At 40.6% G+C, this 22,320-nt stretch overlaps 2 protein-coding genes across 2 annotated transcripts in view; one reads left to right on the top strand and one right to left on the bottom strand.

Annotated features, from left to right (window-relative positions):
• Nucleotides 1-4,493: 4,493 nt before the first annotated feature.
• Nucleotides 4,494-7,485, top strand: CFAP126 (cilia and flagella associated protein 126; the record flags this gene model as incomplete). The annotated part of the gene is given in 6 exon segments (XM_082858525.1): nucleotides 4,494-4,520; nucleotides 5,765-5,827; nucleotides 6,033-6,113; nucleotides 6,622-6,798; nucleotides 7,189-7,461; nucleotides 7,465-7,485. Coding segments are annotated over 6 exon segments (642 nt in total).
• SDHC (succinate dehydrogenase complex subunit C) overlaps nucleotides 7,480-22,320 on the bottom strand; it is a 29,730-nt gene continuing 14,889 nt past the window's right edge. The window contains exons 3-5 of the mRNA XM_082834420.1: nucleotides 19,418-19,479; nucleotides 12,918-13,081; nucleotides 7,480-10,017 (exon numbers count right to left, since the gene is read on the bottom strand). Of these exons, the coding sequence (XP_082690546.1) occupies nucleotides 9,913-10,017; nucleotides 12,918-13,081; nucleotides 19,418-19,479 (331 nt within the window). The 3' untranslated portion in view covers nucleotides 7,480-9,912. The remainder of the gene's footprint in view (nucleotides 10,018-12,917; nucleotides 13,082-19,417; nucleotides 19,480-22,320) is intronic.

Here is a 22,320-nt window from a genome sequence, read left to right on the forward strand (position 1 = left end):
TGATTATAATACACCATTAATGTATACTATGCAGCTATAAAAAAAGCAAGGAAGCTCTTTATGCACTAATATTTAATGATATTCAAAATATATTTTTTAATCTTAAAATGAAAGTAGTATGTTATGCTACAATTTGTGTAAAATGTAATGGTGATGAATAAAATACATATTTCTATTTATTATATCTATTCTTGAATATGCACAAAACCTTGGAAAACTACAGAAAAAACTGATAACTGAATGTGGGAAAGTTATTACCTATTTTTTAAAAGAAGATCCACTGGTTCAAAGCAAAAGCTTTACCTTCTATGGTCTCTTTCCACTTAAACTGACCAGCATTCTTTTTGTTCTTCCCATTCCCTCCTATTGTATTAGTAAGACTCTTACTAGGTTGCAAGAAAGGTACAAGTCCAAGTAATCTCAGGATGGTGGCTGTCAATGAGGAAGCAATCATACTGGCTGACTTGCAGAGAAATAAGAACAAGGCATTGCAGAGAACAATGAGATGGAGAAAAAAAAAAATCCCTCTTCTTGATCATGTTCTATCTTCCAGATTCTAGTACCCTTTAAGGCCCAAACTATACTTCCTACTTTTGGAATCTGTTATAAATATCCCAAACTTTATAATAAATTCCCCCCTTTTCTGTTTCAGGTAACCTGAATAGGTACTTCTTTTTACTGGGCAGTCTCGAGCTAATACTAATGCTAAAATTATTGAACACTCACTATGCATCACGTACCCTACTAGGCATGTTACATATGTTTAACTCTCAAAACTCAGATTATCCTCGTTTCACACCATAAGGGTTCTCAGACCCAGAAAGACCAAGTAACTTGTCCAAGGTCACACATTTAGGCAGAACCAGAATTTAATCCAGGCAATCTGACTCCAGTGCTCAGGTTGGTAGTTGCCCTCAATTAGGTAGTTTATACACTTCCTATAGACACAAAGTAAACTTGTAGTCCAATGGCAGATGATCTCAACCCAAATAAAAGATTTCCTAATGGTCTAATTTCAGGCATCAGAGAACTGAATCAAATGATGAAAATATCGTGAGGCATATTTTTTGAGTGGGACCTTTATGAGCCCTTCCAACTTTGAAAGAGTTAAATCTGGTTCGATGAAAGAACAACAGCTGTACCTAAAGTCAACCAGTCAATCTGAAGAAAGGCTAATATTCAATACAATTTTGTTAGAAGCTCGAAATTGCCTGTTACTATTTATATTACAATTTCCTAGTGTCTGTGAAATTCTAATTGGAGAATTCACACAGGACCCAGCCAGGATTGAACCATGGATTTTAAAGACACAAATAACCTAAAATGGTCACCTCTCCCTGCAGAACAATGGGTTAGAGGATCCAGAAACAGACCCAAATATATTAGGGAATACAATAAAGGTGGCAATTCAAATCAGTAGGGAAAAGATGGCTTATTCAATAAATGATGCCAAGACAACTAGTTAGGTATCTGGAGATTGACTTCAGTTTAGTCACCAAAATAAATTCCAACAGAATAAAAATTTATATATAAAAACTGAAACCAGGGGTGAATTATTTTTTAAATATTGGAATTTACAAAAAGCCTTCAAAGTATAAGATCCAGAAGTACAGAAAAAAAGGGTGATAAGTTTGACGACATAAATTTAAATGACAAACTGGGGGAAAATGTTTGCAACATAACTGACAAAAGGGCTGATTTCCTTAATACATAAAGTTCAAATAGATTAATAAAAGTGATCAACAGCTCAATAACAAATGGCAAAAAACACGAAAGGCTATTTTCAGGGGGAAAAAAAAGAAAGAAAACATAAAGAAAAAACCTTGTAATTAAAGAAAGTTTAAAACAAGGATACACCATGTTTCACCTACAGCTTAAGAAGCAATACAGTGTAATGGTTAAAACTGATCACTCAAAAAAAAAAAAAAAACTGATCACTCTAGAGTCAGAATACTTGGGATTAAATCCTGGTTCTACTCCTTACTGTGCATGCCCCAGTTTCCTAGGCTGGGGTTCTTGTGAGAATCAAATGAGAAAATATAATAAAAAGCAATTAGGACTGCGCCTGGCATATAGTAACTACATTAGTTTTTATTATTAGATTGACAAAAACAGGAAAAACATTGGTAAGGGAGTGGAGAACTAAGCACTCTCATACACCGTTGGCAGATGTATAAACTGGTACAATGTCTTTGAGTGGCAATTTGACATTGTCTACTAATGTTCTAAATTCATAAACCCTTTGACTTTACACTTCACTTTTAGAAATTTATCCTACTAATCACATATGTTCCTAAAGATATATACACATATTTCTCTATATATATCTTTATATTCATAAAGATATATATGTAGATACAGATTTTCATTGCAGCAATGTATGTAACAGCAAAAGTCTGGAAATAACCTCAATGGTCATCCAAATGAGACTAAATAAATACATGATGGTACACCCTAAAATGAAATAATATACTATCATGAAAAAAAAAATCCCCAAGACAGTCAAAAAAGCAAATCACAAAACAGTGTGAACGGCTTGCTCCCATTAATCTTAGAATGTATAGAGTATTTCTGGAAGGAGACACAAGAAAATAATAAGAGTAGTTGCCTCTGAGGAGCAAGACTGGGAGTTGAAGTCAAATGGAGATTTGCTTTTCAGTAAATACCTTTCCGTAAACGTGAAATTTTTTTCCCGTGTATACTTTTTTCAATTAAACAAAAACTAATTAAAAAAAATAAAATTGAAGCCATCATATAACATTACATCTCTATCAGAAAAGCATACCAGCTAAAGGCAGAAGTTCCAAGAGATATGATGGTTGCTTAAATATCACTGTGGCTTTAGGAACCAAAATGTTATCACTCTAGAGACTAATGAGAACCACAGGGACTAGGCACATGAGTCCCCTTTCCAGACCTCACATAAGCACATCTGTTAACTGCCAGAGTCTGTAAAACAAGAGCTGGTTTTTACCTCCATCTCTAGAAGTGTAGGAGTGTTCTTGTACTTGGTGTGTTGGCTGGGATGAGGACTTTGGAAGAAGGAAGGGAGAAGGGATTGACAATCATCCATTAAAATGCTCTCCTGGTTCTCAATGATCTATTTCTTTGGACAACTTATTTCTTAGTTTTTTCCTTTCATTTTAATGCCTTATGTATAAACTTTATAATTCAGAAAACACAATTCCACTTTCTCCCTAACAACCCAGTAGATGGTTCTGATAATACCATTTTAGATTAGTCTCAGAGAGGTTTCCTAGTCCAACAAATATTAGGTTTGTGTCGTAGCACCACCACTTAATTTTCTAAATCTGCTGTTTTCCACACTACAGCTTTCTTTCATCATCCCTGCTCAATCTCCTGGCGCCAGCTCCTGATTCCACCTCATCCCAGCCAACATCAAGCACCTTTGTGTTTAGGCTCTGTGATTCTAGAGAGTGATGGAAGAGACAGGAGTCATTTAAGGACTAAGGATATGTTTTTCTTTCTGGGGACAAATCTGAATCAGCTGCTTTTAAAAACATCATTCCTGGATTTCCCTAGTGGCGCAGTGGTTAAGAATCCGCCTGCCAATGCAGGGGACACGGGTTCGAGCCCTGGTTCTGGGAAGATCCCACAGGCCGCAGAGCAACTAAGCCCGTGCGCCACAACTACTGAGCCTGTGCTCTAAGAGAGCCCGTGAGCCACAACTACTAAATCCCACACGCCTAGAGCCCATGCTCTGCAACAAGAGAAGCCATCACAGTGAGAAGCCCGCACACCACAACGAAGAGTAGCCCCCGCTCGCCGCAACTAGAGAAAGCCCGCACACAGCAACAAAGACCCAACGCAGCCAAAAATAAATAAATAAATTTATTTTTTAAATAAATAAATAAAAACATCATTCCTTTGTTATTCTGAGAAAATGAAGTAGTGGACCCCGTAAACAGGGTCTTGGCAGTACTGAGTACCTACCATGGTATGACATTATCTAGATACTTTATTCACCTCACCTCATTTACCCTGTAGTTGTTCTATTATTTCCACAATACAAATGACTATAGAAATTCAGTGAAGGGACATCAGTTATTTAATGCCATACAGCTATGTTCCTGTGTTTAGTAAGGACTCAAACCCCAGTGTCTGGCTCTAAAGTCTATGATACATTACACCACACTGCCCAATGAACACAGCTCTTGGGGCTCCATGGTTTGTTATGGTGGTTAAAGACCCCAGTCAAAGACAACCTGGAAGTTCTTAAGCAGGGGAAGTTATGCTAGAAAAAAGTCTGGGCCACTATTCAACCAATTTTCTCACATTTATTTACTCTGTCCCTCACATCTCTAAAATGAAAATGAACCTAAGTTTCAAGGGGAAAGATTGAGGGCAGTGTCAGCCAAGAAAGTGCTTAACAAGAAGGAAAAGGCAGCCCCTGCTAATTGGGAGGTAGTCGAGAAGGTCTGCCTTCTTGCAGTTGCCAGGCAACACAGGTAAACAGAGGAAGTGGCAGGATCATGGCCACTAACTACAGCGCCAACCAAGTAAGTACTCTTTTCCATTTCTTTAACGTTAAATTTTGCCTTCCAGATTCCACCTTTGGTCTGACCCCTCCCGTAGGATTCTGATGACTGAATATATAGCTGAGAGTGGGGTGAGACAATATTTTTTTACCTCCTCAGCTCCTCAGGGGAGGGAGGGCCCAAGGACAAGAAATAGGTATCTCTGGGTTAAGTCTGTAGGCCCTAACCCAGAGGTCAGCAAACTTTTTCTGAAAAGGGCCAGAGAGTAAATATTTTAGGCTTTGTGAGTCGAGTGACAAAATCAGAGATATTATATAGGTATGAGAGAAAACACTTTTCCATAAAATTTTGACAAAATTCAAAATACAATAACTGAGTGCAATTTTTTCTAATGTTAATGAAAAGCATGAAATTCTTATAGGATGAGAAAATATTTCGGTTAATTGGGGTACAAAGTTAGTGTTCCCCTTTATCAAATCAAGTGCAAATGTTCATCTATAAAAACAATTCTTAGCTTTCTCAGGCCATCCCAAAACAGACAGGAGGATGGATTTGGCCCAGGCCAGAGTTTGCTGACCGCTGGTCTAGACCAGCACTACAATAAAAAGATAATGTGAGTCACAAATGTAACTTTAAATTTTCTAGTAGCTATGTGAAAAAAATTAAAAAGAAATAAAGTAAATTTTAATAATTTAGCCCCAAATATTATTTCCAACACTTAATCAATATTTTAAGTTATAATCAGATGTTTCATTCGTTTTTGTACTAAGTCTTCAAAATCCATTGTATTTTATATAGTTGACCCTTGAACAAGGCAGGGATTAGGGTACAGATTCCCACACAGTTGAAAATCTACATATAACTTTAGATTCGGCCCTCCATAACCAGGGTTCCACATCCACAGATTCAACCAACTATTGATCATGTAGTACTGTAAAACATATTTATTGAAAAGTACATATTTATTTATTGTAAGTTAACGTGCACAGTTCAAACCCATGTTGTTCAAGGGTCAACTGTACTTACAAAGCACCTCAATTTGGACTAGTCACATTTCCAATGCTCAACAGCCACATGTGGCTAGTGGCTCCATGTTGGACAGCACACAGATGAAACAAATCACATCCTCTCTAAAGTAAGTTAAAGCTTACTTAGCATGGTTGTTCATGCCTTTGGTCTTCAAATCTGAAGAACTGTGCCTAGCAATCATTTCCTGGGCTTGGGGCCTTTGAGTCTCATAGGGATTCTCATCTTTTTCTCCACAGTATGAAAAAGCTTTCTCACCCAAGTATCTGCAGAACTGGTCTCTCGCCAAGCCAACAAAAGAGGTATTCCACATTCAGCACACCACAATGCCAGTTTCTGGTTCTTTATGTCACACTCTATGTAATTCACTGGTACCTAACTTCTTTCAGCCTTCTTGGAATTCCCATATCCTCCTCTCCCTCAATCCTTAATTAAAGCCCTTCAGATACTTTCTTCCACTTTTCCACTCCATGTTCACAAGCACTTCTGTCCCCACCTCTACCCCAGAGGATTTCTTCCCATGAAGGCTACACTCAGATTATCGCCAATGATCGTGGCCATCTGTTGCCTTCAGTGCCCCGTTCCAAGGTGAGATACTCATCTCCATTCTCATCTTGAAAGGTAAAGAACTGAGGCACAGAACTGGAGTAAGGGGGCAGGGAGACTTGCAATCTCCTGCAGCTACTATTTGGAAAATTAAGGTGCAATCTAATTCACATTGTAACACGAGTGCCCCCAAACTTCCAGCCAGCTTATCCAACAGAACAGGGTCGTGTTTAACACCCAGAATTCCTTAAGCGGATGAATCATCTGTATAAAATGAACACCTTCAGGTGATAACATTTATGCAGTGGGTACGCTGCCAAACTTAACCTAAGGATGTGGAATTTAAGCCAGCAGAGACAAGCGGATGAAAAAATTAGGGTAGCCTAAATGAGAGAGGGGGAAAAGGAAGAGTGGGGAAATTATGCTTTCATTCTTGTTTCATGACGATGCATTCCCAAAGGTAAAGGATGGAAATAAGACAAACGGCCCACCAATAGGTCAGTTACTGGGAGTGAGAAGCCCTGTTGAGGAATCCCATTTTTCCTTTTAGGCAAGTCCTTGGGGTTCCTTCATGGGCACCTGGCAAATGCCTCTGAAGATACCCCCTGCTCGGGTGACCCTGACCTCCCGTACAGCTGCTGGTGCTGCCTCCCTTACCAAATGGATACAGAAATATCCTGATTTACTCAAGGCCTCCAATGGGCTACATCCTGAAATCTTAGGCAAGGTATCTGTTCCTCCCATCTAACCTCAGTCCTGTTGTCTTCACTTCTTTTCAACCTCAAAAATGCCTAATGTTATACTACCACAATCCCAGCAGGGGGAACCTCTAACCAATTCTGTCTTACCCTATCCAGTCCTTAAAACAACCTCTGAGGCCTGAAGTGATAAGCTAAGGGCATCTTATCCACACCCTCCCATTCACACCCCGTCCACACAGTACAGCATGAGCTGATCTCAAGGGGAAGTTAACAGTATCAAATTTAACTCTTCTTATTTGAAACCTGACCTTTTGTTCATGGAATGGGGAGAAAGGGATCTAGAATTCTGAGATGGATTGGGAATGATCTAGGCCTAACCTGAAACATAACTGTCTCTTCTATTCCACCCCTGACAGCCCCATGATCCAGACAGTCAGAAGAAACTTGGGGAGTCTATCACAAAGACTGTACGGCAACCAGCACCAAGTGCAACCATAATCCCAAGCTCCCCAGCATCAAATCTCAATTCCCCAGATCAGCTCCAAAGGTCACACCCCTCTGAAGGTCACACTCCAGGTCCCCAAAGCCCACCCAACTCTCCAAAGAGTCCACCTGGAAGCCCATGTATGCTAGAACACTGTGCAGGTCCTAATTTAGCTGAGGTCCAGAAATGCAAACCTGGAACTCCATAAGGGACTAAGGGACCACACTGAGAAAACCTGTCTAGAGATTGAGTGATGTAAGTAAGACCTCCCAGTCAGGGAAATTATGGATGGGAATAAAGGCAAATTTGGAAAATAAACATTGTTTGTTGAATCTTTTACTGATTTGGATTTTTCCCTCCTGCTATGTCTGCCTCTTTTAACCCATAACTAGGAGAAGGGTTGGAGGAAATAGAGCAGGGAAAAGAACATGACAGTGGCTTGGGGGTAGAACACATTTTTACAAGGATTGAGTCATTTCCAGAAATGACCAGGAGGAAGTTGGTCTGAATCACAGCAAAAGAAACCTCAAATAACCAGTCTGTCACCCCTACTCGCTCACTTTTCATCCTGAGCATGAACTACAACTTCAAAGTCAGAAGTACAATCATTTAGAGTAGAGTGTGTGTATGTGCATTTGGAGAAGGTGGGGAAGAAAAGGTACAGGAAGCCAGAGTAGAAGACACAATCCTTGTCTAACACTTCATTATCTGATGACAGAACACACAGGGAAAACAAATTAGAAAGAGTTATAAAAGCAAAACTCAAGCAAAAATACAAATATAATTTGAAAACTGAAGATAAAGAAGTGATTAGAAGACAGAGAAGAGAAATAAAGGGAGACAACAAGTAGAAATTTAGGACAGAATAACATACATGATGACCACACTGCCACTCCCCTCACCCCAATCACCTGAATGATAAGAAGCCACCAAAAAAGTCCCTTATCTATTTCCCAGCCTCCAATTTCTGTTTATCATTATCCCCATTCTGCATCTTCCTGGCACTGGCTGTTAAATTTAATGCCCTTGCCAAACCTTTCCCAGTTCCATTGCCCAATTGTTCCCTCATGAACACGTATGCCTAACTCCAAGGACAAGTACAGAGGACATATGTATACGCTGGAGGAAGGCTAAAAAGACTTCCCAGGGCCAGTGTAGCAAAAAGGGAGAAGTGATCATCACTTAAAGCCAAAGACTACTTGGGAGCTGGGATGAAGACTGTTGAGGCAACTAAGTAAGGTCTTCCTCTCTAACTGACACCAATTACAGCCACTGTTACTTCTCTCCAACCCACAGCTTTAACTGGTTGGCTAAAAACTCAGAGTGACAGACAAGATAGACCTGTCACCCCAGAGTTTCCAAAGACTATCAAAACAGCACTCCTGTCAAGGCAGTTAGGGACCCAAAAGCCTGGCCTACATGGATTATAAAAAGTAGCAAGTTTTCTCATTAAACTATAAATGTTTGCCAGGTTTCCAACAATCTCTCCTTTCTTACCTCTACTCTCCTTTCTCCCCAAATGGACATACTTAGTTCATATTCATAGTCCCTTGGCTGTCCCCTCCATTGTTCCACTGGATCATAATTTGCTGAACTGTACCTTAAGGCTTATAATAATCAGTTCTCAGTGGGATTTTGGACCCTGTAATAAACAAAAAGCTCAACTTCCTCTCTTTTGCTCCTTCCTTCTCTGAGGTTTCGGCAAGATGTTAGATCCATGGCTACTTGCATTTGATTCCCTGAAAATTTTTCCAGTGGTCACTTGTAGGACAAACTGTTTCCCTCCTGAGAAAGGTCAGATTGGGGGATGTAATCGCCTGAGACCAGAGGGAGGGGGAGGAAATTGGCTCCTCCCCAACCACCACTGTCTTGGTTTCTCAAGATATCAAGGAGAGTCAAAGACAAAATAATAATTTTAATTCTGTTTCAGAAAAAGCTGTCACATGAATTTGGATTAGAAAACATGACAATAAGAGGTTTGGTTTTTCTGGAAATGCAAGGAAGAGAAATAATCCTTAATAGGTTCAGTGATAGTTTTCTGGATCTTCCTCTTGCATCAAAAGCTATATATCTTCTTCTCCCCAAAGCATGTGCTCCAAGAGCCAACTTACTCTCTTCATCTCCCTCTAGCCAGGACAGGCTAATTCCCCTCCACCCCCACCCCTCTTCTTTCAGTCACACTGTGTGGGTGTTAAAGACCCTGGGCTCTGACCAATTAACAGAATTGTCCTTTAAGCCAGCAACCCACAGGCAGTGGCAACCCAAGCCCCACTCCCAGTCCCCATGGCAGAGGCCACAGAGTGGCATTGTTTCCACTGTCTTAGGAAGAAGCCAAAAGCTGACCCTCAGCACAAATCGAGGCCTAATATGGAGAGAGAATGAGGGCTCCCAGGCCCAGAGTAGGCTGCAAGCTGGGGGCAGGAAAAAGGAGTTTTTATAGTCATTCCATCTTTAGAAATAAGGGGAAAACTGGATCCTTTTCCACTACTCTAGTTCTATAAGGTACTCTTACTGCTGAGCTCCAAGAGGATCTGCAAGCACAAAAGGGTCTAAACAAATCAAGATAACTTTGCCCTGGCTTAAGGTAAGAGTAACAAACAGGAAGATGGGTCAATGCAATAACGGGTAGGAAGATGATGCTGGGAACGTCGGCTCTTCACATGGCTGCCAGCCCTACAGAGGACAACACGGTAAGAACCAAGACAATCACTCCAGACTGGTATAGCTGGGAAATCGTCAGGCCTTTTCCTAGGTCCCACATCTGTGGAAATAAGAAAAAAAAATTTTTTTTCAGCAATCAGGGTCCTGGTCACTCTCACAGCTCCTTTCTCAGAAAGGAACTCCACCTAGGAACAGGCAATTTCTCTCAGCATGATTCTAGAGAAAAGCTCTTCTCCCCTTATTCCTGACCTTCACTTTCCTCAAAACTCACAATACAGTAACGACCACCTACTTATCCCAATGATAGTAAAGGGATCCATCCTCAGCCCATAAGATCTTCCAGAATGAATAAAAACTTTCTCTCGTGACAAAAAAACTGATCAATGTTTCCCAAAGTGTGTTTCTCCAAAATCTAGTTCCTCAGGATGTTAAAAGGCATTACATGGGGGAAAAAAGTTCTGTAGTCAAATTAATTTGGTAAAAGTTTAACTACAAGACTTCTCAAACAATTTATTAATACACACTGTTAATCTCCAAAATGGGGATATAATATACATGATATAATATACATGATTTCCTAGGTATAGCCAACCACAGAATCCCCTTTGAGAAGGAACATTTGTCCATCAGAGGACTAGTTTTTTTTTTTAAATAAATTTATTTATTTATTTTTGGCTGCATTGGGTCTTCATTGCTGCGCACAGGCTTTTCTCTAGTTGCAGCAAGTGTTGTGGAGCATGGGCTCTAGGCACGCAGGCTTCAGTAGCTGTGGCACAAGGGCTCAGTAGTTGTAGCTCATGGGCTCTAGAGTGCAGTCTCAGTAGTTGTGGCGCTTGGGCTTAGGTGCTCTGCGGCACGTGGGATCTTCCCAGACCAGGGTTCGAACCTGTGTCTCCTGCATTGGCAGGCGGATTCTTAACCACTGTGCCACCAGGGAAGTCCAGGACTAATAATTTTTAAAAATACTCTTTGGGGTCTACAACACTATTTCTCAATTTTGTTTTGACTGTGACCCACACCCCCAACTAAGAAATACCTTTTAATTAGTATCCAGTGTGTGTGTGGTGTGTGTGTATAAAATATATAATATATAAAAGTTCATGAAACAATAAGCAATATTTATCATTACCATGTGTGTTATATTCTATATGTTGTATTCTATTTAAATTTCTCTTTTTTGTTGGTAGCAACCCACTGTATTGATTTTCTACCCATTGAGTCAAAAAAACACAATTTAAAAAATACTGATCTAGACTCTCTTGTGCCCTAGGGACATTAACATATTGTACTCTAAAAGATCCCCTAGGGCAAAAGTAGAGTCTTCAGGTTTCACACTTTCCACATATGACTGTCTCAACACACACATATACCTATACCCTGAATGTAAAACTGAATAAATTAGGATTGCTTCAGAGAAAAATTAGAGAGCCCCCAAAATAATCAAGATAAGAAGATGCCCCACCTCAGCTGCCAAAGAGCTCCTACCTAGATAAGATTAGGAGTCAAACAGATTCCACAAAAAGCTGTTTCGCTTATAAAGGCACAGTGTTTTACCAAAAAATCGAGTCCTACTGGGTGGTGGTGATGGGGGAATATTCTCTAGCATACCAGAGACCTTGTCACTTCCTACTCTCTTAATATCAATTCCACCCTCCACTCCCCCACTAGATCTTCTGGCAAGGCAATTATCAAGCTGAGAGTGCAAGAACTATGGACTGTCACAGAGAACAGATAAAAATCCTGTCCCACACTCAGAGCCAGGACTTGCTAAAAGAACAAACAAAAGCAGATTTAAGGGATTAAGAAAAGCCTTGACTTAGTTCTGACATTTTATAAAATCTCTTCCCCTTCCCTCCCCCCATACTGAGACAAAAGCAAATATATGGCAAGTCCCTGCCTGAGCCAGGATGCCAACAAAGGAAGCTGATCAGCTGATTCCATTGGAAAGCTTTGTTCTGTGGAATAAGAAGTCATTAATGGAAATGCCGTCCCTCTCCATCCCCTCCTCCTGAGGGAAGTGAAGTCATTTTGAACCAAACTGAACACTGCCCCAGGGACCAGTTGATAGATACACTTAATTTAATAGATCATTTAGTCTCTCACTCTTCTGATTCCATTAAACTGTCTATTGGACCAGAATACAATTCAGAAAGTGCTTATCTCTAGGCTCTGATGTGGAAGTTATGAAAGGTCAAATTAAGGCAAGAGCATCCAACTGACAGAGGCTTAGGTTGAGAAATTATGGAAAACCAGAAAGAATAAAGCTGTAATTATCTTCCTGGGAAAGGAAGCAAGATTAGGGGTAGGGAGACCACAAAATATAAATCTTAAGATGCTGTAGGAGAGATTCATCTCTGACCTGGGGCAGGTTTGATTAAGCTTTAATTCCTTAATAAAGAGAAGGAGACACCAGTTTGAACTGACCCCAAGGTCATGTAGGAGGCAACATGGTCAGATTTCAGGCTATCAAAAGATTCCTAAACTCAATATTGGGATCCTAGCACCCAGCTGCTTGTTAAAGTTGGCCCCATTCTCTCTAATAGTTCAAAACAAACAAAAAACAAAAGCAGTTAACACAATCCAACATCAAGATAATAAACGTCAGAATATTTGACTCCAGCCAAATCTGTCACTCTGTGTTGACAGGAAGTTTAGACTGAAAGCAGTAACTAGTATTTGTCTGATAAATATGCCTTCTATGCCAGATGTATGGCCTGGCTTCATGGGTCTCTTTTGGTAACATCCCTCTTGAAACTAAAAGAGTTCACTGAGACCCTGCAAGTATCTGCCAGGCCTACATCCAGTCTCAGCTACATCACCAGCTGGGCTACCTGGCAATGCACAGGGCATCTAGTTTAGCTTTCCCCAAGAGGCCCCTGAACAAAGGTCCAGCACAACTAACTTTAAGAACAGCACTAAACCCAGACCAGGAAAGAGAAAATCCTTCCAGGCTCTCCATTCCTTTCACCCAGAAAATGTACAAGTCTACAATTAACTTACCAAGTGTCGTATCCCATTCCAGGTGTGATACGTGAGAGGGAAGACGAGTGCAAATTTGGCTGTGTGGATCAGCGCTGGCCCCAAATACAGGGACTTTACAAGTTCCAAATGAGACTCAAAGCTCCCAGGGACCAAGAGGGCTGACAAGCCAAAAAGAGAGACCCCTGCGGAGAAACAAAGTAAGCCCGTTACAGCTACACACCAGCTACAACCAATGTAACACATAAAACTGGGTTCTATGACAGCCCCTAGGACTTCACACAATTCTAAACCATTTTAAAATGGGGAAGATTTAAACTAATGTTCACATTCTCAGTGGAAGATACGTTACTTGGAATCTGACCCTAATCTCTTAAATTTGCCATATTGCTACTTCTTTCAACATCTCTCTATAAAAACTTCACCCATCATTTTAGAAGGCACCTCTGGCTACATCTATATCATCATCTCAGTAAGAAAAAATAAGAACAGTACATTCAGTCCAAGGAAAAGAATGAGAAAAAAATTTACATCTCTACCATACAAAAATTTAACTCAATATGGATCAGAGACCTAAATGTAAGAACTAAAACCATAAAACCAAGAAAACACAGGAGTAAATCTTTATGACCTTGGATTAGCAGTGGTTTCTTAGATATGACAGCAAACCAGAAGCAACAAAATAATAAATTGGACTTCATCAAAATTAAAAACTTTTGGGTGCCGTCCATTTCTCCATCAGTCTGGAAGAATGCTGGTGCTGAGAATAACTACCATGGCTTGCAGCTCTTTGACGAAACCTCAGATGCGTCAGAATTTTATACCATTCATAGGAGAAGCAAAGGCTGAAGGAAGACATGCTGTTCACACCCCAGGATGAGGCAGCCACGTCAGAGTCTGGTCTCCTAGAGGTTAGTGTTGCTGAGCGGCTATTCCTAGGACTCAGTTAGTAGACTGCTGTCACACTTGGTGCACAGATCAAAGCTGAGCCTGGTATCTGAGGCATATGTGTGGCTGTCGAGGTTTCGGAACTTCAGGTTTGCACTGAAATTCAGAGGATAGTGGGGAGCTCCTGTGATCGTCTAGCTTCCTATCTACCCAGGCTGTCAAAGATCCTTGAACGCTCTTGGGTCATATCTTCCTCCCAAACCTTCTCAAACTATCTCAGTTCCATGGTACCTCAGTGTTTTCAGGAATTTTTTTCATGATGCCCCCAAGCCAAAAAAAAAACCTAACAGTTCTGTTTATTAAGTAGTTAGATTCAAACAACTCAAATATTTGTGTCCTAACAATTTAGTAGCTATGTGAAAAAAATTATCCTTGTAAATGGAAAGAAAAAACTTTTATTCTTAAATAACCAGAGTTACTTGCTAATATGTTGTTGGATATTGTACATCTCAAACCTCAGAAATTAAATTGGACATTACCATGCTCATTTCCTGTTCCACACTGACATTCACACAAGTCGGATTAGAGAATCAGACCTTCAGTGAGAGACCAGGCAAACCTAGTGCTCAGGCAGTCAGCTTCGTTTCTAGAAAAGCCAAAGGACTTACAGATTTATAAAGTAATTAACGGAACTCTGAAATTACTGTTTTATTCTCTTGGGCTTTCTGTGAGATGGGACATGAATTATTGATTCTCAAATGTGATATGTCATATGTTAGGAATCCCAGTCATTCCAGACAGAGGCAGTGTAGAGAGAGTGAAAAGTGCACAAACTTTGGTTAAGACAGATCTGAGTTCAGTTCTGTCACTAACTAGCTACTATATCATCACTTCCTTCTCTGCTTATAATAATGCCTAGTTAGGACTGTGAGAATTAAATTAAATACATATATATAAAGTTCCTAATACAGGCCTGGTAGTGATTATTATTTACATTAATAGTTGGAATATTTAATCTTTTACCTCTCAGAAAATGTCTGATCATTTGTAGCTAAAAATCTCATTCTCAGCCCTTCCTACTCCATGTCTTAGTCCCTGAATTGTCAAGAGGGGATGACCTGGAAAAACTGATTGTCACCAGAAGAGAAAATGCTTCTCAAAAATGCTTTGTTTTCCCTCAATGCATGAATACTCCTGCCCGCCTCGTGCCCCCCCCCACACAAGGCTGCAGGGAAGCAGACAGGCAGAATATATGATGAGATTAGTTTGACAACACTTTAGTTAGGACAGCAATCAGGTACTGCCAACCTGAGTTTTAATCATCATTTGGACAGGTCCACCAAGTCCCTTTTAGATGTTTTCATTTTCTTTGGCAGTGACATCTGCAGAGGCTTGCTGGGAAGAAGTGTCTGAAAGAACTTATGATGGCTTCTGGAAGTGGCAACAGGACTTACTGACGATCCGCACAGCTCTGTATGTAGCACTTAACTGCAGAGGAGCAGGCTGAAGTTGGTCTTGGCAGCCAAGTGGAAGCACCATTTAATTTTTCTTAGTGATTAGATGGGACAGCTTCAGTGGCTTTGTTTTCATAATTTAAATTGTTTGGCTGTTAGAGGAGTCCCTTCTCAGGCACTCAGGTTCTAGGAGGAGAGGCTATTTCCTGCCTTCCAGTACACTAGACATCAGAGGAGGATTTAGGAAATTTCATATTTAATTTCTTCTCATATACTTTTCATTTGTAAAGAGGAAAGCTTTGGCCAAAATCGCTTCTGATTAACTTACTGATACTGATATTCCTTGTTTGAAGATGTGATACAATAAGAAATATGTATTTGGTCTTTTTCCCCCAATTCCTGGCACACAGCTCCTAAAACCCTTGTAATCCCTGGAGTGAAAGGAAAGGTTTTTTGTATGCTAATGAGATAATTAGTAGCTGGGGGGGAGGGGGGGCAGGAGGCTAGACAGCTTCAAGATGGGGTCTAGATGCCAGAAAGACCAAGGCATGATTTGAGGATTGGGACTTTTAGTCCTATACCTCCCTCCCCTTCCCTGTCCACCTCCCTCCCCCAACCCCACCACACCTGGGAGTGGCTGGTGATTGAGCTAATCACCAATGGCCAATGATTTAATCAACCTTGCCTAGGTAATGAAGCCACCATAAAACCCCCTAAACTACAGGACTTGGACAGCTTCCAGGTCACTGAACACAAAGATGTACTGGGAGAGTGGTGTGCCCAGAGAGGGCATGGAAGCTCCATACATACTCCCCTCTCTGCTCCCCCATACCTTGCCCTGTGTAACTCCTCCGTTTGTTTTTTTTTGCGGTACGCGGGCCTCTCACTGTTGTGGCCTCTCCCGTTGCGGAGCACAGGCTCCAGACGCGCAGGCTCAGCGGCCATGGCTCACAGGCCTAGCCGCTCCGCAGCATGTGGGATCTTCCCGGACTGGGGCCCGAACCCGTGTCCCCTGCATCGGCAGGCGGACTCTCAACCACTGCGCCACCAGGGAAGCCCCGTTTAGTTTTTTAAATAAAGGAGTTGAGGACTTCCCTGGTGGCGCAGTGGTTAAGAATCCCCCTGCCGATGCAGGGGACACGGGTTCAAGCCCTGGTCCAGGAAGATCCCACATGCCACGGAGCAACTAAGCCCGTGCACCACAACTACTGAGCCTGCGCTCCTAGAGCCCGAGCTCCGCAACAAGAAAAGCCACTGCGATGAGAAGCACGTGCACTGCAACGAAGATCAGCCCCCGCTCGCCACAACTAGAGAAAGCCTGAGTGCAGCAACGAAGACCCAATGCAGCCAAAAAAAAAAGTTCTGAAGTTTAAAAAAAATAATAAAATAAAGAAGTTGATGCTTTATTTTAAAAACCAGTATGTCTTGGGACTTCACTGGTGGTCCAGTGGTTAGGACTCGACACTTCCAATGCAGCGGGCACAGATTCAATCCCTGGTCACGGAACTAAGGTCCCACAAGCCACATGGCAAAAAAAAAAAAAAAAAAAGAAACAAAACAGTATGTCTAAATAAAGTGTCTTCCTGAGTTATGGTGAGCTCTTCTAGCAAATTATCAAACCTGAGGAAGGGGTCATGGGAACCCTGATTTACAGCTCGAATTTTATATATTTAATTCTCACAGTCCTAACTAGGTATTATTATAACCAGAAAAGGAAGTGATGATACAGTAGCTAGTTAGTGACAGAGCTGGAATTGAACTCAGATCTAACTCCAAAGTTTATGCTCTTTTCTCTTTCTCTAAACTGCCTCAGTCAGGAATGACGAGGGTATAACACATCACATTGGAGAATCAATAACGCCAGTCCCATCTCATGAAAAGTCCAGATGAAAAAAACTCATTTCAGAGTTCCATTAGTTACTTTATATATCTATAAGTCCTTTGGCTTCTCTAGAAAAGAAACGACTGCCTGAGCAGTAGGTTTGCCTATACAGTCAAGTGACCTTTCATTGAAGTTCTGATTCTCCAATCTAACCTGTTTTTAAAGACTATCCAAAACACTCAGGACCATTCTTCTACCCATTCAAGTTAATTGTACAATTTATTTATAGTTGTATTCCTCTAAAATATGTTTGGCACTCATATTTTCTTTTTTGAATCTCATTCTTTTTATTGTTGTATGTTGCATCTTGATTACCTTTTCCCAGGCTCATTCACATTGCAGCTTCAGGTACCTGTCATTCTCAAGCAATTTACCTAATTTCACCTAGATTTTTATACTGTCTGTCACTATGAAAAATCACGAGTATTTTAATCCCTACAGAATCTAAGCAATGAAAGAGTGTTACTAGCCTTCTCTCTCCATCTTTTAAAGGACTGCTTGTAAAGGTCTTCCTCAATAAATTCTATATAAAGTCAAACTAGTGTCATCATGCTTTTCTAGTTCAACATGCTTTTCAGAATTTATATAGTGGCCACAAAATCTCTACAGTCTGAATAAATACCTAATCATGGATTTGTCTAGGCCAAACAAATGAGAACATGAACCTTTATGACTTCCATGGTCAATGGGATCAAGTTCCAACTTCTCAGCACAGCAGTCAAAGTCCTTTACAGTCTGGCGCACTTTCCAGCCTTATCTTTTGCTGCTTCTCCCATAACACAACTCTTAAACAAGCAGATCTAGTTATCATTATCCAGGGCTCTGGATGCTTTCCAAACCCTGTGCCTTTGTATAAGGTAGTCTGTCCATTGGAAAGTCCTCCTCTACCTCCTTTTCATGAGTTCTCCTACTCATCCTTCTTTCAAGTTCTCCAATTCCTGAAGAGTTGTCCTCTCCTCTGGGATCTCATATCTCTATTAAAAAATTATCACAGTGCATTATAAATATTTATTTGTCTTACTCCTTAGACTCTTTCACCCTTGAGGGTAGAGGCTATTATTATCACTAACCAATTTCTAATGCATAACAGGAGATTAATTAGAAGTTAGAAGGAACGAACATATCTGAAATGACCACTATGAGCAAAGTGATTTACATGGTTGTACTCATTTAGTAAATAAAGATTAACTAAGCACCTACTGAGTGCTAGAGGATATGAAAGGTAAATAAGATAGATGCAGTCCCTACTCTATGAAGAGTTTACAGCCTAATAAAAGAGACAGATTTATAAAAACTAAGCAAATAATTACAAGTTATATAATAACCTAAGGAATGGTAACATAGGAATGATAACATCGTATCTTAAATAGGAATTCCTATCTTTACTTGCTTACCAACAAAACTAATCTAATTGTGAATAGCAGAGACTTAGTTCTGGATAATTTCTCCAATGTCTCAGCAGCTGCTCCCTAAATACAGGATCCCTATATTTGAGCCACTAGTTGTGCTAATGACCACTTCAGTGAAAACACACTCTACAGAAGCCTAGGAGGGGCCCCCAAAGGATATTATGAAAAACAAAAATATGTCCACGTCTCCAGCGCTAGCCAGAGAAAACTTTTAAAATACAGCTGATCCTCTTATAAAGTACCTCCCTACTGTGGAAAGATCCATCAGACTCCAGAAACCTGACTATAATCTGTACATCTTACCTGTAATAAACCTTACTACCTGAAAAGGATGCACTAAGACCAGCATATGACTCATTCTGCAGCTGTATTTCATATCATATAAATAAATAAACAGACATTCTGATTTGTAACCAAGAATTTTTGAGATTGGAGAATGAGTTAATGTTTTTGCACCTGATCAATTCTAGGTGATGAAAACTGGGTGCTAAAACTGAGTTTCTGAAAAATAAGGTTGATGGTTAATCTTGGACTGTGTTTGGTCAGTCAGCCAATCTATCTCCATTATATTTCTATATCTGTTCTCCGCAATGACAATAAACATACTATCAGGACATGCTAGGGATGATTTAAAAATTGGCTAAGAAAAGATAAGAAAAAGAATTAAAAAAAGAAAAAAATTGGCTAAGAAAAGAACCTAAGCATTGTGTGAACTCATAATTAATTGTTAAAGAAATGAACAAACAATAAGCTTAAATGACTTATCATTTTCTCTAAATCAAGTTTCTGAGGAGGCATTGCCAAGAGCCAAAGAAACAGCAAAGTTTTTCAAAGCAGTATGTGTGTGTGTCTGTGTGTTCACGTGCACATAAAAACATACATACATACCTGCACTCAAGGCAATACCAGTGCCACGGTGGCAAATGGACATCACCATGGGAAGAGACCATCTGAAAAGAAACACACAAAAGCAATTTAAAAGAAGGAATAGGACTTCCCTGGTGGCGCAGTGGTTGAGAGTCCGCCTGCCGATGCAGGGGACACGGGTTTGTGCCCCGGTCCGGGAAGATCCCACATGCCGCGGAGCGGCTGCGCCCGTGAGCCATGGCCGCTGAGCCTGCGCGTCCAGAGCCTGTGCTCCACAACAGGAGAGGCCACAACAGTGAGAGGCCCGCGTTCCGCAAAAAAAAAAAAAGAGGAATAGATGACACCATAGTAGAGAGTCCGTCTTGGCAAAGAGAATATAAACCACTTCGGAAATAGGCAACCATTTATCACAAAATAAAAACAAACAGCTTTCACATTCCTGTGTTTCCACTCTCTAATTTGAAAATAAGAACAATGATTTATTTAAAGAGATGCATTACTCCCTTTTCCAGACTGCATCACTAACAGAGCTGAGAGGAGGAATCAATTAAAACTCAAACTCCTCCTTTCATAAGAAGAAGGAACATGGGTCAAAAACATCAATAAAAGTTGCATACAGTTAGAAAATAAACACTAGATTACAACCACCTGCGTCCTTCCATTTCTCCAGTCATAAGACAGAAGTAGAAGAAAACCTGAGTTTTATTTATCCACTGTTTCATATAACACAGTCATCCGTGATCTTTCTTATTATATACCCCAAAATATCCAAATTGAGCATATCAGTCATTCCCTAATAAATTACCTATCCCAAATTTAAAATCCCATTTTGCTGGATTTAGTATATGTTCTTAATCCACAGTAGTTTTAAAATACTTTGTCATCAAACCACTTTTTAAAGCATGTTCTGGGACTTCCCTGGTGGCGCAGTGGTTAAGAATCCTCCTGCAATGCAGGGGACACGGGTTCAATCCCTGGTCCAGGAAGATTCCCACATACCGCGGAGCAACTAAGCCCATGGGCCACAGCTACTGAGCCTGCGCTCTAGAGCCTGCGAGCCACAGCTACTGAACCTGTGCACCCAAAGCCCGTGCTCCACAACAAGAGAAGCCACCACAATGAGGAGCCCGCGCACCACAACGAAGAGCAGCCCCCACTCGCCGCAGCTACAGAAAGCCCGCGTGCAGCAAAGAGGACCCAACACAGTCAAAAATAAATAAATTAATTAATTAATATAAATAAATAAATCATGTTCTGATTTGTCTGTCTGCCAAAGCATTTCCACTGAAGGACAACCAACACTGCTACATTCTGGACCTAGTGCTCATGCTCAAGAGGGAACTGGTTAGTGAAATGGAAAGAACAGGCATCTTTGGATAAAGTTAACATTCATCCTGGAAAGTCAGCTTAGATAGAGAATGCTGAGCATAATCAGACCACGTACTCCATACTCTAAAGGGAAGCAACTCAAGTAGGTTGAAAGGACCGCAAAAGGAAATTCTATGTATTAAAAATGGTCACAGTAAGAAAGGAGTAATGTCTAAAGAAACCAAAAAAACTGGCTAGACACCACTCTCATTAACTCAGACTAACAAGATAAATATAAAAGGCAGAAGAAGAGCCGCATAACAAAGGACAAGCGGAGAACAATGGCATAATTTGATTAGAAGAATCAGGAGACTAAAACCCAGAATGAGCTGAGGCTTGCAAAAATGTCAAGGACAACAAGGGGCTTTTAAAATTGTATTCAGGGAAAGACAGCCTCCTAACTGGGGTTGACAATTTTATGTTAATGGATGACAGAGTGCAAAGCAGATTGCTCAACTATTTTGTCAAAGAGAATGATTATCAGACTCAAAAAGACAGAACAAATATTGATTTGAAAGAAAAAAAAAAAAAAGTCGGGAAATTATAAGACATTGCTTAGCATTCCAAGTGCACTTAGGGCTCCTGGCAAGATCAATTAAATCCCAAGAGCTAACACATGGAATATATGCACTGTTCTAGTAATCTTTTAGACATATTGAAATGGAAAATGCGAGTGATAAAGTCAAATGTTACCCTAATTAAAAAAAAATGGTTAGGCTTCCCTGGTGGCGCAGTGGTTAGGAATCCGCCTGCCAGTGCAGGGGACATGGGTTCGAGCCCTGGTCCGGGAAGATCCCACATGCCGTGGAGCAACTAAGCCCGTGTGCCACAACTACTGAAGCCCGTGCGCCTAGAGCCCGTGCTCCGCAACAAGAGAAGCCACCACAATGAGCAGCCTGCGCACCACAAAGAAGAGTAGCCCCCACTCGCTGCAATTAGAGAAAGCCAGCACGCAACAATGAAGATCCAATGCAGCCAAAAATAAATTAATTAATTAAAAAAAGTTTTTTTAATTAAAAAAAATGGTTAAAACCATAGCCTGGTTAGCCTAGTACTGAGTAGGTAAGGGAGATTTTATTTTCCAAACAACCATGATATTATTTCCAGTCTCAAATGATCTTCCAGAATCTTGTCACTCCTTATCAGGCACTATTTATATTTAGCGCCTTGACTCTGGGCAGGACTTCATGACTGACTGCCTCAAGATATAGAATGCAGGAGAACTGACACTGCACGAGTTCCAAATCACTTGCCCTCCTTCTATCCCTCCATCCCTTCGTCCATCCCTCTCTTATGCAATACGGAAGCCCAAAATAGCCTCAGCAGAGAGATCATGTAACAAGACCCATGCAGAGAGAAAAACGAAGTCCCCTCTAAGAGCCAGAATCAACCCAAAACATGTGAGTAAACGGATCTTCAAATTATTTCAGTTCCAGCCTTGTGTTCTCTAGTTGAGGCCTCAGATATCATGGAGCAGAGACAGATCACCCCCACTATTTCCTTTCAAACATTAGATAAGAGTCAAGCACAGAAAATCAAGATTGTTTAAATTCACT

Source organism: Leucopleurus acutus (assembly GCF_964270905.1).
Source record: "Leucopleurus acutus genome assembly, chromosome: 2".
Lineage (NCBI taxonomy): Eukaryota > Metazoa > Chordata > Mammalia > Artiodactyla > Delphinidae > Leucopleurus > Leucopleurus acutus.